At 42.6% G+C, this 16326-nt stretch overlaps 1 protein-coding gene across 35 annotated transcripts in view; it reads right to left on the bottom strand.

Moving 5' to 3' along the window:
- Positions 1–16326, bottom strand: part of KCNMA1 (potassium calcium-activated channel subfamily M alpha 1) — a 717583-nt gene that overhangs the window by 31369 nt on the left and 669888 nt on the right. For 21 of the 35 annotated variants that reach the window (XM_032839333.1, XM_032839342.1, XM_032839358.1 and 18 more), the window contains 2 exons: positions 7209–7322; positions 2337–2467 (listed from right to left, as the gene is read on the bottom strand). In XM_032839333.1, the coding sequence (XP_032695224.1) occupies positions 2337–2467; positions 7209–7322 (245 nt within the window). Of the gene's footprint in view, positions 1–2336; positions 2468–6370; positions 6452–7208; positions 7323–16326 lie in introns of all 35 variants that reach the window. The other 14 variants (XM_032839077.1, XM_032839086.1, XM_032839104.1 and 11 more) reach the window with 1 other exon arrangement.

The following is a 16326-nucleotide window of genomic DNA, read 5'->3' as shown; positions in this document are numbered from 1 at the left end:
GGTGTCCATACCTGCCTTCGCCGCTCTCTCCCAGACACTCTTGTTTGCATTTCAAAGATTAGAGATGGCTTTTTAAACATTTCAGACCCACCCACTTTGATTTCTCATCTGAGTTTCCAAAAACTGACACCCCGGTGGTGCTATAGACAAGAGCACAATAACTGCCTAGATCAGAGCTGCACCCCACCCCCCTGCACCCCATGGCCGCTCAGTGCCCCTTTGGTTGTGTAGGGGTGAAGTTCTTCGCTGCTTAAAATCCATTTTATGGGCTTACTGGTATGAGGGGCTGGCTACATGGGTGTGGTCTGCACAGTCACCCATGGGCCATGCGCAGAAGGGCCCCTCACTTGGCTCTGCAGTCATCATTTTGAAATTCTTAATAATGTATGAAAGAGTGGCTTTGCAGATTATATGGCTGCGTGGACTATCCTGCATGTCTGATACACAGAAACATAACTGTGTAAGTTTGGGTTTTATAAAATGTTAATAGAGCATTTTGGAGCTCTTGAAAAAAAAAGCTACTGTATATAATTCAATCATCTTTTAGTGAGACCAGTCTTCTGTAATCTCTCGCATTAGGATCAGGAGTAAAATGAAATTTCTAAAGAGACGAATTACAGAAATCCATTTGAAACAGAAGACCAGTACAGAGAATCTGGCACTGTATGAGATCACCTTGTAGCTTTCATCATTCCTTCTGGCTTGCTTAAGGAGTTTGCCCAGACTGAGCCCAACATCACTAGCAGATAGAGAGGTTAGGCCCAGAACCACTGGGCCATCAGAAAGAAATCACAAGTCCTGGGAAACTAAGAGTGCCTTCTCTACTGATCCTTTTTCTCTCCTTCTTGGCTTTGGAAAGCGAAGGTCTGGCATGATGCCTAGTTAGCCTTAATTCAGATGAATATTGTTTCATAATTATTTCTAGATCTATAATTCTAATTTTTAAAATAAGATATGCTTGCAGTTGGACCACATTCAGGAATATAGAATAACCTAAATTAGTCTTAAAAAGCTTTATGTTTTTTTTCTTTCCTCAAATAGAGGTTCTTCTGGGATTAGCTTTAATGAATAGAGAAGAATAATGCATAATTAGCATATCGGTTGTTTAACACATTCAGGAGAATGCCTTCTTAAGCACTTTAAGAAATGTATGTGTATAAAAACTCTCTGAGCTATGTTTATGGTTTTAATGTGTTCAATAAAACTCTTTTTCATGGATTCCTCAAAGGTCCGTTTTTATCCAGCTTATGTCTGTATTTTCATAAATTGCGAATTTGAGAATTCCAAAATAAAGAGGCTTTTCTCTATAATAAATCAAGACACTCAGTGGGAACACTTCACAATCCCCACTTATAACCCATCCTAGTGTCTGCTTTTGCCTTTTGCAGTTCAAGAGAGCTCCACAAACTGGAGCCTACTTTTTAATTGTTAGTTGTTTTTGGTCTCAAAAGTGAAAAAACAATGCCTTATTTGGTGCATATCAATTTATAAAAGAAGCCAGTGATGCTTTTGATCCCTCAGCCAGCCTACCCTCCTGTATTTGCTACTACTTCATTCCTTCCCTGCAGCAGGGAACTGGCCAGGCCTGACTCTCATGCATCGTCCTCTCCCAGGGCTTGCATCTCAATGACCAGCAATGACCTAGGAGTCACCCTTGACACTTCATCCTGTTCCATCCTCTGCCCATATTCAACCTATCCTCAAGCCCTGTCAATCTTCCTGACCAAAACCACTCGAGTACCCATCTCCCTCCAGCTCTGCCAGCTCTATCCTCATCCAAACTTTGATAGTCCCATATTCCGATTTCCTGCCGCCATCTTGCCTCCAGAGCCATCCTCCACACACCAGCCAAGACAATCCTCTTAAAACATAAACCTGATCACACTGACTTGCCAGCTTAAAATCATCTTTCAGGGCCTCCTCATTGATCTTAAGAAAAAAGCCAAAGCCATGAAAATGGGTTTCTTGGTCTTATAGGTCCAAACTTGCCTCATCCTCTCCTCTCCCTCTCTCACTGTGGCCCAGCTACAAAGGCTTTCTTTGGCTTCCTTAAATTGTCAGCTTCCTTCACCACTAGGACTTTGCATTTGCTTTCCTTCTGTGGGTGGGGGGGGGTGTTCTCTTCCCCACAAAATCTCCCTTCTTATCTTCCTCACACTTCCAAGAATTCATAATCAAACGTTTATCTCTACAATGGTCTAGCAAATGTTGGTATGCCCTTCTAGATCACCATCACTTTGTGTGGTCATGCTCTCCCCTGGAGCTCCAGCTCTAGTCCCAGGCTGTTGACATTGGAGGCTGGAGGTGATCCTCTCCCATATCCCACACCCACTCACCGCACTCATGAGCGAGTCCAGGACGCTGACTGCAAATGCTGTCCCACATGCAAACGGCTGCGTGAGGTACAGTTCTGTGTCGGGGTCATCATCATCGTCTTGGTCCAAAAACTGAACGTTAGTATCGTTCACTAGAAAAAGTGTGAAATGAGAATTAGCTCAAAAGACCACACACACACACACACACACACACACACACACACTGAAGCCAGGAAAAGAGCAGGCTACTGATTTAACAACACTGAAGTCACTGGAAAGGAGAGAAAAGCATGGGAGAAGCTGTCGATGAATCTTGGGGTGGGAGCCGGTGGACTCAATGGACTGCTCCTATGTGATTGTTCAAACTTCCCAGGCCTGGAGAGCCAGTGAGTTCAAGCAGCCTTGCTCCACAGCAGACCACCGGAGAATGGCTGAACAGTGCTGGTCAGTCCTTTGGTATAGTTTTAGAATCGTGACCGAAAAACACCCTGAGGTGTTTTTTGGTCACCAGGTCCTTTGAGAGATGGATGTATTTCAAGGATGAGTAGCCATGAGTAGCCATGCTGGGATGCTAAGTTTAGCCACAGGAAAAGAAAGCAACTTATCGAGACCAAAGAGCAGTAGACTAGGAGCACAGCAAAGGCAAAAAGCAAGGAATTCACCTGCAGGCAGGACCTACAGCCTGCCCGGGGTTGGCCCAGGGAGGGTCAGGTGTCCCTAGCCCTGAATCCAGGCCCACGCCGACAGGCCCTGTTGGACAGAACAGTGACTCCAGCTGGGACGGATCCCTGGCTGTCTCTGGCTGCTTGCTGACAAGGACTTGCTGTGCATTCCGAGCTGCATGGGGACGCCCACGTTCTCCCTTTCCCCTTCTACACAGTTCAATCTTTTAGATGCTGCAGCTCTAGGAGAAGCAGCATTTGATGCTGTAGTTCATTTCCATCTGAGGATTCCTCAAGGACTCCTCCAGCAGGCACGTGCAGACTGATTGGCTGTGTCACTAGATGTCTTTAACTTATTAAAAATTAAATGACAAATTAATTTCCATTCCCATCTTGGCTTCAGAAATTATCAGTTTTGCAGAGCAAGTAATAGGGAAGAAAGTGTGTGGTGGGGGAGGAGATGAGCACTTGTGATTTCTGGATAATTATGGCACTTTTAGGAAAAGAACGGATGAGGTTTCCTTCTTCTGATTCCTTTCTAAATGTATCAGTAGTGAATTCTCTTTCCTAGAGTTATTGTTTTAATTTTTTATTTCCTGAGCATAACTTTTTGGATAAGTTTGGTTTTTTTTTTTTCAACCTTTGCTTGTTTATTGTATAAGGCAGAATAAATGATAATAGGATATCAGGCTAGGCATGGAATTAGTTTTAAACGACACCATCTTGTTTCCCTAGAGAAAAATTTTAATGGGGGAACATCTTTGCTCAGCAACACTTGAATTACAGGCTGGTGGGTAAAAGTACAAAATGCAGGATCAGACAAGTAAGCTTTAAATCCAGCCTCTGTACTGACTCTGTACAAGTGATGCATTTTATCATTCTGGACCTTAGTTTTCTCTCTCTGTAAAGTGGGAGAAATACTAGCAGCACTCATGAGACTGTCAGGAGGCTCCTAGGAGATTGTACTTGGTGAGCCTGGCCCAGGACCTTGATAAGCATTAGTTTATCTCAAGATTGCCTTTCTGATTAAATGCTCTGTCTACTCTACTATGTTTGGAAAATTCCCAGCTTCCCTCCGCCTCTCTCAGAAGCAAGTAAGGCCTTGCTCAGGGATCCTATAGAGTCAAATGGTAGCTTTTCCTCTCCTCCCTCCATTTACCACTTGGTGAATCAGAAAATGTAAACTCTGGACAATATGCAGAGGAGCATGGTTTTAATTACTTGGGACAGCCAAGGATGGTGTGTGTATCGACACTCTGAAAGAGGTAGGGTCTGTTCTCTCTTTTCAAGAGCATGTGGAAGGGCTGGTAGTGTACTTGGAGGGGAAGTGGTCACTGGAAGGGAGAGGTGACTAGATTGTCAGCGAGCCAGGTATCTCGGTCACTGGGATGCAGGAACCAGGATTCCATGAAAATCCTGGGCCTAGTTCTGGGAGCGTCTCAGAGGGAAATCAGTGTTACCCAAAGCCTACTTCACAGAACAGTAATTATGTGGTGCTAACAGGTGATTTTTAAAACTACCCCCCCCCCGCCACCCAAAATGTTTTATGGTCATAGAGGACTGGAAACCAGGTTAAGTAGCTTTAACAAATGTCCTTCTTGTGGAACGTCTAGAAGCTTCTGGCCCACTATCATCTACTGAAACTCTCCAGGTGGATGAAGACTAGAATATACTACACAGTTTTTAAAAACCTGGCTTCCCTCTATGCTTTTTAAAAGGCATTTGACTGGTTTGGTGTGATGCAGACCACATTCAGAACATGTAGGTAAATAGTAAATATTGGTGGGGTATGGGGAAGTGAGGTGGTCAGACAATGATGGTATGCTTGCTAAAGGTGGTATGACCACCAGGAAAATAGAGCTTAGTGCAGGCGGTAAGGGCGGTGTGAACACAGGGAAGGTTTTCTGAACTCAGAGAAGAAATCTGGGGAGGGATGAAGGCTATGGGAGAGTCAGTTATGCTAACTGAATGCCTGCATTGTTGCCTCAGATTTGGGGCCCCAAGCCTTCTCTTTTCTCTTCTCCTAATCACAAATCGAGATATCCTAGTTAGTTGGTAGCACACGAACTCAAAACAGAAAAAGAAATCCCTGGCAGTCGTGATTTTGAAATGCAGCTGCAGGTTTCTGAGAAGGAGATATCTGGATGAATTTTCCAACCAGCGGTCTGGGCTGCACGAGCTCCCTGGCCTCTCACAACTCTTAGGTCCTGAGAAGAGCAATCCAGAAACCTAGGCTTTTAGCCAACTTCTCTAAACATGAAAAAGATACCTCTCCTGCTGCTGGAAACAGAAAATAGTGCGACACTCCTTGACCTGAGTGAATTTGTCCTGATAAATAGCTCCGTCTACAATAATGCAGTGCTGAATGGCGGACAATTTATTCCTTAGTTTCCAGACACCTCACAAGCAAGATGACTGTGTTAAAAGCCTGCTCTCTTATTTTGAAATATATTTGGGGGCCAAGAGAATGGCATGTTCATTTCATCTGTGAGTCATTGGAAGGCAGGTGCTCCCCACCTCCCCATCTACCCCTCTACAGAACAGCACTTCCACTGTCTCTATTTAGAAGATCAATCCCCAGTTCTGAGACCTGCTGCTGATGGGCGCCTTTTACAGAGTTATTAACCAAGTCACAGGGAATCGTGAAGGGCCTGACAGATGTAGTCATGACCAGGACCCTTCATCTTCCTGGTGAGTCCACTCTGAATCTCTGGGAGGTTATGGACCAGCCAGGTAGGGGCCACAGGGCAGGGCTGGGCCTCAGTGGCCACTAACCCTTTGTCCTTGGCACCCTTCTTGAAATCTAGCTTTCGTAAGGAAATGTCCCCTAGGAACTGACTGCTTTTATGGCTTCAGGACCAGAGCTTCTGAGAAAAGGCCTCATAGGGGGAAAAAAAAAAAGGCAAATAAAGTCAGAATAAAGGAAAATAAACAGCTGGAGGGAAGGCTCCGTCTTAGGTTTCTTATCTTAAAATTTTTATATTTCTCCTTTGACTTCTCTGAGAGCTGTGAAGACATGTCAGTCAAACTGACAGCTTGTTGGAAGAGGACTATAAGGGAGAAGGTGGGAGAGCAGGGGGACACATGGAAGGGGTGGGGGAAGGCCCAGGCCAAAGAAAATGAATTAGAGCAAAGATGCTTTGGAAACAGCTGCCAGGTCAGATGGGTGTGATCAAAGCTTTACTGATGCTGTGTGGGGAAAAAAATCATTAAGAAGGCCAGAACAAGACAGTCGATTCCAACCAGAGCCACAAATAAAACACAGTCAAAGCAGTGCCATGGGGTAGTCTTTCTGTTACAGCCCATGAAAGAAAAAACAAGCCGATGAGAGTTGGAAACACCAACAACAGAACAAAAGGAGATACTGATGTGAAGGAAAACAGTGCTTCTTACCCAGTTCGGTTATCATTAGAATGTGCGTCCCACTGTTTTTTTCCTGATTGACTGATACCAAAGGCAACTTGCCAGGTTTAGCTAATTGGATACAGCATTTAAGGGTTGGGGAAAGGGAGTGGAGGAAAGTACAGAAAAAGAAGAGTGTGAGGGAGTAACAGAGGACACATTGTAACGTAAGGGGACCCAGCGCCATAGGTGGTTAGTAGTCTTGGTGGGGGGAAGGCACCACTCAGCAGCTTTGCAAATTCACAGATGGTAGGAGGGAATGCCACTTCAGGATTAAAAGTTGCATTCCACTGGCCCGTGATCATGGCCATCCAAGCTCCATGATATTTCAGGCCAGAGTGGCATTCACGGACAATGGCCTTTAGTTGAGAAGTTCAGCTAGGATAGATTAAATGCCCATTGCTTCCACCCAGTTCTCAGAATGGGTCTGGCTTAGACCTGAGGCTTTGTACCTCAGTGAAGGGCTCTGATTGCAGGAGCTGTCTGGGGTGCTTCCAATGAAAATCACCAGAAAGAGTCCATGGATTATGCCTTTCCTCCTTTCCTCCCCCTTCCCTAATTTATGCCCCAATCCCAAATCCATCATCTCAAGCTTCGTTGAGAACAGTGACCAGCATGAAGGAAACTGTCTATTCATCGCGGAGGAAAGATAGATCAGTTTTCCTTTTGGTATTGTCATATTGTTACCCATACCTCTCTCCACCTCCCCCAAAACAAACCCTACTAAAGCCCTCTATGCTGAAGGAGCTAAGAAACAGGCCACCCGCATACCCTATGTGGCTGGAAGAGAGGACAACAAAATCTGCCCAAAGCTGAGATTCACTCCTACCTAGTTCAGTAATGATGGGGATGTTGACCCCAGTCGTTATAGATGGTTGACGTAACATCCCGTGCACTGGGCTGTTATCTGGAGAGGATCTGTCCATTCCTGGAGGTGTGAACCCTAGTAGAAAAGAAAGAGAGAGGGAGAAAAGTCAGCGGCATGGAAAGCTTGGGAATACTATGAATAATATACATATACAATAAAAATAGTTTATGCATTATTTACAGATCAACAATTCGCACTCACGGAATATACTCTTGTGTGTTGCTTTTGTGAAGTACAAAGTAGGAGGCCATTATAAATAATTCTAACCTGTCTTGATAGCTCCCTAAAAATGAGTCTCTACACCAATTACTGATCTTGCTCACAGATTTTTGTTCCCCTCACCTTCCAGGCAGATAAGATTGTACCTCTGTGCCTCCATGTGACACAGGAAATGCTTTGGGCCATGATAAGTGAACAGAACAGTGTATACCATTGCTTCTGGTACAAACATTTGACTTTCTGCCCCCAGTCCCAGACTGTGGCAACCATGGGAACTTGGGTTACTATGGAGACGAAGACTGGGCAGCAGCTCTGGACAACAACCCAAACCACAAAGCATTCTGAGTGAGTAAAGAGGTGATCTGTGTTGCTCGAAGACACTGGGGATCATGGTGTTGTTATCACAGCATAACCTAACCTATCCTGACTATTACCATAAACTAACCGATTATTCTCTCGCCAGTGAGTGACTCAAGTCAGAGATCTTGACAGATTCTGGTCAAAGGGAAGTGGGAAGAAATTTGCTTGGGGGCTTTTAGGAAGTGTTTGCTTACTCTTAAAAAGAACACGCAGGAAGACATTCTCTTAAGAGATGTTCTTTTAATTCACTGGACGTTGCTGTTGTACCTGTGGTGCCTGGAACCATGGCAGCCATCTTGCAACTGGGATGGGCATCAGCTGAAGACAAAGCCAGCTTAATGAGACTGGCTGAATGAATGATGGAAAGACTTAACGACAGAAATAACTCCTTGAGGTAGTGTCTGGGTGGCTCAAGCAGTTGAGCATCGGCTCTTGTTTTCAGCTCGGGTCATGATCTCCGTGTCATGGGACTGAGCCCTGCATTGAGCTGGGCATGGAGTCTGCTTGGGATTCTCTCTCTCTCCCTCTGCCCCTCCCCTACTCTCTCACTCTCTTGCAAAATAAATAAATAAATAATAAAATAGAACTATCATTGAGTTACTGAATTAGCTAACCTTAGAGCCAAAACCAACTGACTTCAGTATTTCATACTACATGAGACTTTACATACAGTATATATAAATGAGATTATAATATATACTATGATAATGAGATCATGTGCATATTTTATATATAATTATATGTATATATACATATAATTTTTTTATCATAAAGAATCCTGAGGCAGGAACCCCAAAAAAAAAAAAAAAATCCTGAGGCAGGATACGTTGGTTTTGTACACACACACACACACACACACACACACACAGAGTTTTATATGTATGTAATTGATTCTTCCACAACACAGGATTGAGCTATGTGGATCCACTTATATGTGAATTCTTTTTAATAAATATAATGTATCCCTATAAATGTAATTTCCTTATGACTTTCTAAATAACATTTTCTTCTCTCTAGCTTACTTCATTGTAAGAATATAGGATATAATACACACAACATACCAAATGTAGGTTCCTTGACTGTCTATGTTTACCAGTAGGGCTCCACTCACCAGTAAGCTCTTAATAGTTAAGTTCTGGGGACTCGAGTTATGCATGTATTTTCAACTGTATGGGGCGGGTGGGGGCTGGTGCCCCTCAACTCTCCATTGTTCAAGGGTCAACTGTATATATTTTTCCTTTTGCGTGAGCCCAAATGAAGAGTTTTCTTTTTCTTTTCCTCTGCAGCGGAATTCATTCTGACTACCACTCCCCTGGTTTGTCGCAGGTCCCAGAACTCCCCGACGTGCCAAACACAGACCTCATACAGTAAATGCAGGCACAGGACATTGTTTAGTAACCTACTTGGTTTCTGACTTTTGCCATTTGGGCTTCTCAGACCCAAATCCCAAGGACATGTTAAAATGAGCTTGGCCCAACCACGACTTCGAGGCTGAGCGGATGCCTCTTTAAGCATGTGCATAGAGACCTATAAACATGAGACATTTATTTAACCCCATATATTCATTTGGCAAAAATTAATTTTATCCAGGGGTGCCTGTGGCAAATGCTACCATCAACTCTGTGCTGGCTGTAAGACCCAATTTGCTCCTAACCTTAGAGGACAGGCAGACAGATGTTCACATTCCCTTTGGTTTCCCTTCTTTGTCCTTGGGGGATTGGCTAGGTGGGCTTACCAGTGAATTAAAGATTTGCAGATACAAAGTCACTTACTAAGTTTCCAAGGTCTCTTCCAAATAGGCCGTGTGGCCAGATCCCTGACTTGGTCTCCAGTATTGTGGCAGTGGTGGGCTGATTCTGGTTTACAGTTCATGTGAAGCTCCGTCTATCTGGACTGAAATGACAGGTGCTCCGTAATTGCCTGTTGTTTTCGAGGTGCATAATGCATGAAATGCCAGCACAATATAAAAGGGTATCCCTATTTCCTGCTGTCCTGTGTATAAATTTCATACTATTGAATGCCATACTTTCAGAAAGAAAAGTATCATTTATCGTTTGTTCCCTGATTGCACTTAATTTTACTCTTTATGTGGGTATACTGTGCACAGGGTAAGTAATGTCGAGTGACAGTATAATGTCCATCTTTCCAAACTTTGGAATGTGTATCTTTCAGCCAACCACATAACCAAAAACATGCATTTTAAATGCTAGCTGTTTTCTTCCCCAGAATAGTGAAGGGGAAAACTAAACTGTTTCCATCAGAAGTTTCACTCAAAAGCATGAAAAACTACAAGTGACAGCTGTGCAGATTTGGTGATGTGACGTTTTTGAATTTCTTCAACTTGACAAGTAAACACCTTAAATCGGTAATGCTATATGCATAATACATGGCCTGTATTTTGACATCCATCATCAAATGCTGACTTGAGAAAATACGGGTTTGTACGTCAAGGAACAGCACCCATAAAACAGGGAGAAATGCAGGTCACACGGTATTAGGAAAACTGTATTTCATTACGGAACCTGCAACAAGCCACAGCATCCTGCTATTTTATCTTATTTAAAGATTCCATTTTCAGCTGTGAAAAGACTCAACTCCTTTGCATGAAACCTTCATTTAGAAATGACATGCTTGCCTCATAGGCATATTTCATTTTGCTTTCATATTCCATTTTCCCCTTCAGTCGCCAAGCCTGGCTCCATTAGCATCTGCAACTGACAAACTATGGTGGGTGTCCAAGACATCTCTCCATTAAAAGTTCCTTCTCTTTCCTATGCATGACCCCAAGAACAGGGGGCTTTTGTTGGCAAGAAAACTTCAGCAATGATAAGGTCTTTCTCTTTTGCTCCTTTTCTAGCTACTTATTGTTCACAGCAAAAAGCAGAGACAAAAGAAATAGATTTCACCTTTTTTTTCCCTCCCCCTCCCGTAGAGTTGTGTGAAAGATAAACAGAATTCATCAACATTGTTTTCTTAGAGGTCCTAATATGGAAAACCTGTGGTTTGAAATGACAGGGCTGACCCAGATTCCCTAAATGGCCTTGGAGAGAAGAGAAATTCAGGTACCTTCCTCTGGAAGAGAGGAGGCACTCTGGCCTTTGATGGCATCTACCCCATTCGTCATAGCAGCCGTTGATAAAGGGGCAGCTCTAAATTGTGTCCAGTTGTCTTCCTCCCCACCCCATCATTGTTTGCTGCATGGACACATCTTTGGTTGAACTTTACGTCTCTCTACATAAAACATCACTCCAGTTCCACATGAGAGAGCACGGGCCCATAAAATATACTCCAGGGATCATAATCTACAACTGGACAATGGTGAAATGAGCAAACTCTCCTTTCAGTAGTTAAACTAACACTTGAGAAATTAATTTCAGAAACAAACACTTATTTTGCCAAGAGAGAGGACTAAGCATGTTGGCGTCTGAGAGATAGGATGAGAAGTTCTTAATCAGGAAAAGATCCAAGTTCAATCACTCTTCGGAGATGGCCTCCTGATTCTTTAGCTATATCCCCGTTCTCTCTGTTGAGCATGGCCAGAGGAGGCAAGTTTGGAGCTAAAAATGACTTCCAAAGATGACTTGATCTCATTAAAGGGAAAGCCCCTCCCCATTCCAATCCTTTGGGGCAGATGAGAGGTGCTTATGTTTCCTTTCCATTCTTTAGGCATTAGCCATAAATGGACCCAACACGCCCCCTCCTAAGCATGCGCACTCAGCATGCTATATGAGAACTTCAGGCCAGAGACTGAGTTTTCTATTTTCTTAAACTTCCTAGATTGTCTTTGGAATGCCTGCCCATAGAGAAGAAATGGAGTGGAATTGTTAGAAGTATGACCTTTGAAGTCAGATGTCTTGGGTTCAAAATTTGATTCATTTACTTCTGAGCTACATAACTATGAGCATAGCTCTGACTCCGTAAGCCTCTGTTTCTTTGTCTATAAACTGGAAGTATTTCATATGTAGGGCAATTGTAAGGATAAAATGAAATACTGTATTCAAAACATTTAGTATAATGCCTGGTATAAAGCAAGTACTCAAAAATTCGACTACTGGAGATAATACTTCGCTAGGCACACAGTAAGTATTTGTGGAAAAGTATAGCACCCATCACCACTTCTTCCCTATGGATAAAGAATCGAGAAAGATTCTGGCTTTTTTTTTTTTTAATTTTCGTGTAGAGAAAACCCTACAAAATTAATGGTAAGGCAATGAGCAGTGTGAATCCATTTTTGTAGGAATAATTATATCACTTCAGTGATAAAAATGAATTTCAAAATATCTAAGGATGTAATACAGTAACTCAAAAATTTTGAAAGATTTTTGTGTAGGGAGATGGTTAGGATTTTCTTTAGGTACACTGAAAACAGGGGCCAGTTGTTGAGAAAGACTAAGAAAGCCTCTTAATTCCTTATAGCAATGGTAGAATCTCTCTGGAGCCTTCTTTTTTCAGACCTACTATCCCCCTACTCTAATTATTTAGGAATATAAAACTTCCTTCTTGAGTTCCAAGACTCCTAAAATGGTTTTTACTACTCTCTAGTTTCTTTTCCAGCATTTGCGTTCCTAACTGTATGTGCCACTGGTGGGTTCAGGTGAACAAAATCAGCAGTGTCTGGTGTTCTTTTCATGATATGGGTTATTCCCAGGAACTGGTAGCACTCAGCCCCCACAACAGAGGTTACTTTAAGTAACTTAAGTGACCTTTAGTTAAATGAGACAAGGCCATTTCAGTTACAAAGTTAAAGAATTAACAAACACTGGGACCATCCCAAGAAGTTCAAGGAGAAGAGATAGAAGGAGATACAAAGGAGATCACCAAGGTTTTGTTTTTTTATTAGTTGTTTTGGGCATCTGTGTGCAGCATCCACAAGGCACCATGTGGTTGTAGGAAAAAAAAAAAAAGGCAGTGGCTCAGACAAGATGTACACCATCAGGAATGGCTAGACTTCTAGACTTGGGTTGGGTTCCAGGGTAATGCAGAGAGGAGTGCATTAGAAAACGAGGCTCAACATCACTGTCTATAGGGAAGTCAAAACAAAGGCAAGAGTGTTCTAAAACCAGACTGATTATGATCATTAGGAGTTAAGAAGATAGGTGTAAATAGAACTTCATGAAAAAAATTCACCAGCCCTTCTTGAGTGCTTACTATATACTGAACTCTGTTCGTGTAGTAACTATAGTTCTCAGAGCCATCCTATGTAGATACAACTATTTTGCTGGTGAGGAAACCGAAACACAAGGAAGGTAAGTAACCGGCCCCGTGGTGCACACCTTGAAATTAGCAGATCTAATTAGCTGAACCTCGGTAAATTGACCCCAGGTCTCCTCTAAACCACCAAGCTATGTCTTCTATTATGTGTTAAAACTGAACTAAGGGCTTTTCATGAGCCACCTCATTTATCCCTCTGAACAACTCCATGAGGATGGGCACTGTTAACATCCCCATGTGGTAGATAAGGAAAATAAGATTCAGAACAGTCAAAGAACTTCCTCAAGCACAACCAGTTGGTAAAAGGCAGATCTGGGAGTTGACCAGGCAGGCTGACATTGGAGCCCGTGGATAGCCATGTCCATGCTGCCATTCCCCCTGTGTGCGCTGCTCCCTCCTTCTCGAGGGCTGACCCAGGTGGGCAATTTGGAGGCCTGAGCCAATCTCACGTTTTTGTTGTTAAGTCACAGGGCTTGACCTCACAACCCTGAGATCAAGACCTGAGTTGGTATCAAGAGTTGAACACTTAACCGACGGAGCCAACCAGGCACCCTGAGCCAATCGTACTCTTTTGTGGTTTTCACTTTTAAACAATAGCAGATAACAACTGGGACCCATTGTAGTTACACTTAACTTGCTTTGGTACGATAGCATGCACAACTCGGCACATATAATAAATGCTTTATTACGGTACTTTTCCATTGGGGAAAACACAAAGTACTTTCTAAATCTTCCCTGGTTAAATCCCCATGCTTTTCCAGGGAGAGAGAGAGATGGAAATTCTTATCAATCACCTCCCCTAGAATAGATGGAGAAGTGAAGGTAAGTGCCTCTCCCACCCCCATAGATTTAACATAAAGGAATTGGTTCAAATGGTGGGCCAAATTATCTTTTATTGTGTGCATATAAATGATGGTTAGAAATCCATATGCTACGTTAAACTAGGGAAATAAATTAGGCCAAGTCATCTAGCTTTGCTGAGACAGGTATTCAATATGAAGTTGTAAAAGGAAAAAATCACCGTTAAAAATGATCTATAAAGACATGTTAAAATCAAGAGAAACATCTCATATTACATCATCTATGAGATGAATTAAATTTCCTGTTAATGCCAGGAAAAAAAAAAAATCCCAAAGTGAAATGTCAGATGAAGTGAAGATCAATAAAAATATTTTGATAAGGAAATGCAACAATGCTATTTAACACATGATTGGCAACCACTGAAACATAAATTATCCAAATTTCCCATTGCTGCTTATGGGAAAATTATGCAGATTAGAGCTTGATTAGGCTTATATCATGAGACTCAATTTGGACTTTTAATCTATTAAGCTCCAATAAATGAGGCATTTGAATAGCTCCCCTGAGCAAGTATAGTAATAGCCACAGTAGTCATTTTGCAGTATGTATTCCAACAAATTCTTCAGCAGCTGAAGTCAAGAAAATTCCGTTTAGAGCAACATGACCGCTTTTGCTGCCTAACTTGTAAGGGGACCATCCACATGCAGAGTCTTGATTTGGAAGACAGATTTTTGGAAGAGTCTGCAAGAGCAACCCAGTCAAGGAAAAATCTTAGCTGAACCTAGTAATATTTTTTTCATAGTAGTTTTTGGGACCTCCTACAAAGTTGGAGTCCCAGAGTCATGAAGGCCAGGCAGCTGACCAGTGTTGAGTCAATAAAAAAATGATAATCTACCAAGGCAGCATCTTCAGAGACTGTCCAAGCGGTACTCCGCCCCACTGCTTTCTGTTTAGGAGCCTGAGGTGTGCTAGCCCAAGACAGGGCACTGGAGGACAAAGTTTGCGGATCTGGGGTGGGGGTGGGGGGTGGCGGGGAATATCTCTGCCAATTTCGACCAAATAGCTCATGTGCTTGGAGTTGATAACTGCTCCAAGCCTGATCCTAAAAACAGAACTTAGAAACCACATGAAGAGACAATTCTGAGAAACTTAAACCATACCTTTGGGTCTCCTTGGCCTCTTTACCAATCACTCTATGTTGGAGACCCAAGAGCTTTGGAAATCCTCTAATCAATCTCTCCATTTCACAGATGAAGAAACTGAGGCTTAGAGCTAAGAAGTTACTGTACTCAAGGTCACGGAACCAGTTGGCAGAACCAGGATAGCTGATTCTTTGCTTCCCTCCAAGTCCTTCTCCACACAAGGAACCCATTCCATAATGGGTGGGGCGAGGTGGAGGGCAACATTGTCCCCACCCTGGCCACAGGAGTGACAACATGAAGACAGACAGTATGACTTCACAAGGTCAGCAAGATGGTCCCCCAATATCCTCGGCTGGTTTAAGATGAACCTGTCCCCCAAGCTGGGGCCAACCTGTGCTCTCCCCAGGACTTGGTGTAAAAGACTATGGGTTTTTGCTGTGGTTGCAAAGCCAGAAGGAGGTAAGTATGGGGATGCGGGTGACCAGTTAGCCCATCATCAATGGGTGAAGAGAACAGGACAGAGCTCTGATGCCACAGGCACCTCAGTTCTATGATTCCCTTTTTCTTTAAGCCTTTTTGAGTTGAACATCTATCTCTTACTACCAAAATGTTCCAGACAGAAAATCAGTTTGCTTGGTGAAATAGCTCATGTATGTCTGATTTTATATTAAAAGAAATAACTGTATCTTCATTTAAACTGTCCTTTCACTTCCATTGACTAGGCACAAAACCTGGGTCAGTGTAACCTCTATTTCTTCTATTTACAATAAGTAACATTAATATTGTTTGATGGTACTTTTTGCTAGATACCATATTTGATGAATACCTCGGGAAATTGACTCTACCATTGTGTAATGTACCTATTTTTTTTTTTTTTTTTTTTAGAATTTGTGTTTTGGGTCTGAATCCAACCAAAGCAAAATCAATTAACAAACCAACAAACCAAAGTTCTCTATAGCTGTTTGCTCATTAAGTTTCATTAAGCAGGCAATGTCTTTCCTTAAAATAAGCCTGAAGAGATGACTGTCCCTATACCTATCTCTCAAAAGAAAGAAGGAAGGAAGGAAGTTAAGAAGGAGGGAAGGAAGTTAGGATGTTGTTAGGAAGTCAGGAAGGAAGGAAGAAAGAAAGGAAGGAAGGAAAGAAAGAGGGAAGGAAGGACAAAATTACTCAGAACTCAAACACAACTAAAAACACAGATTTGGAAAGAAATCTAGTATTCATCTGGTCTAATGTCTTCATTTGCCCCAGAGCTCATGGTGTCATAGTGAATTCTCACAACTTGTCAATTGTTTTTTTTTTTAATCCCCTCTGCATTCATCTTACAACTTAAAAATAAGACAAAC

Source organism: Lontra canadensis, unplaced genomic scaffold (assembly GCF_010015895.1).
Source record: "Lontra canadensis isolate GAN:19392208 unplaced genomic scaffold, GSC_riverotter_1.0 scaffold3, whole genome shotgun sequence".
Lineage (NCBI taxonomy): Eukaryota > Metazoa > Chordata > Mammalia > Carnivora > Mustelidae > Lontra > Lontra canadensis.
This window is presented reverse-complemented; position numbering and strand designations above follow the sequence as displayed.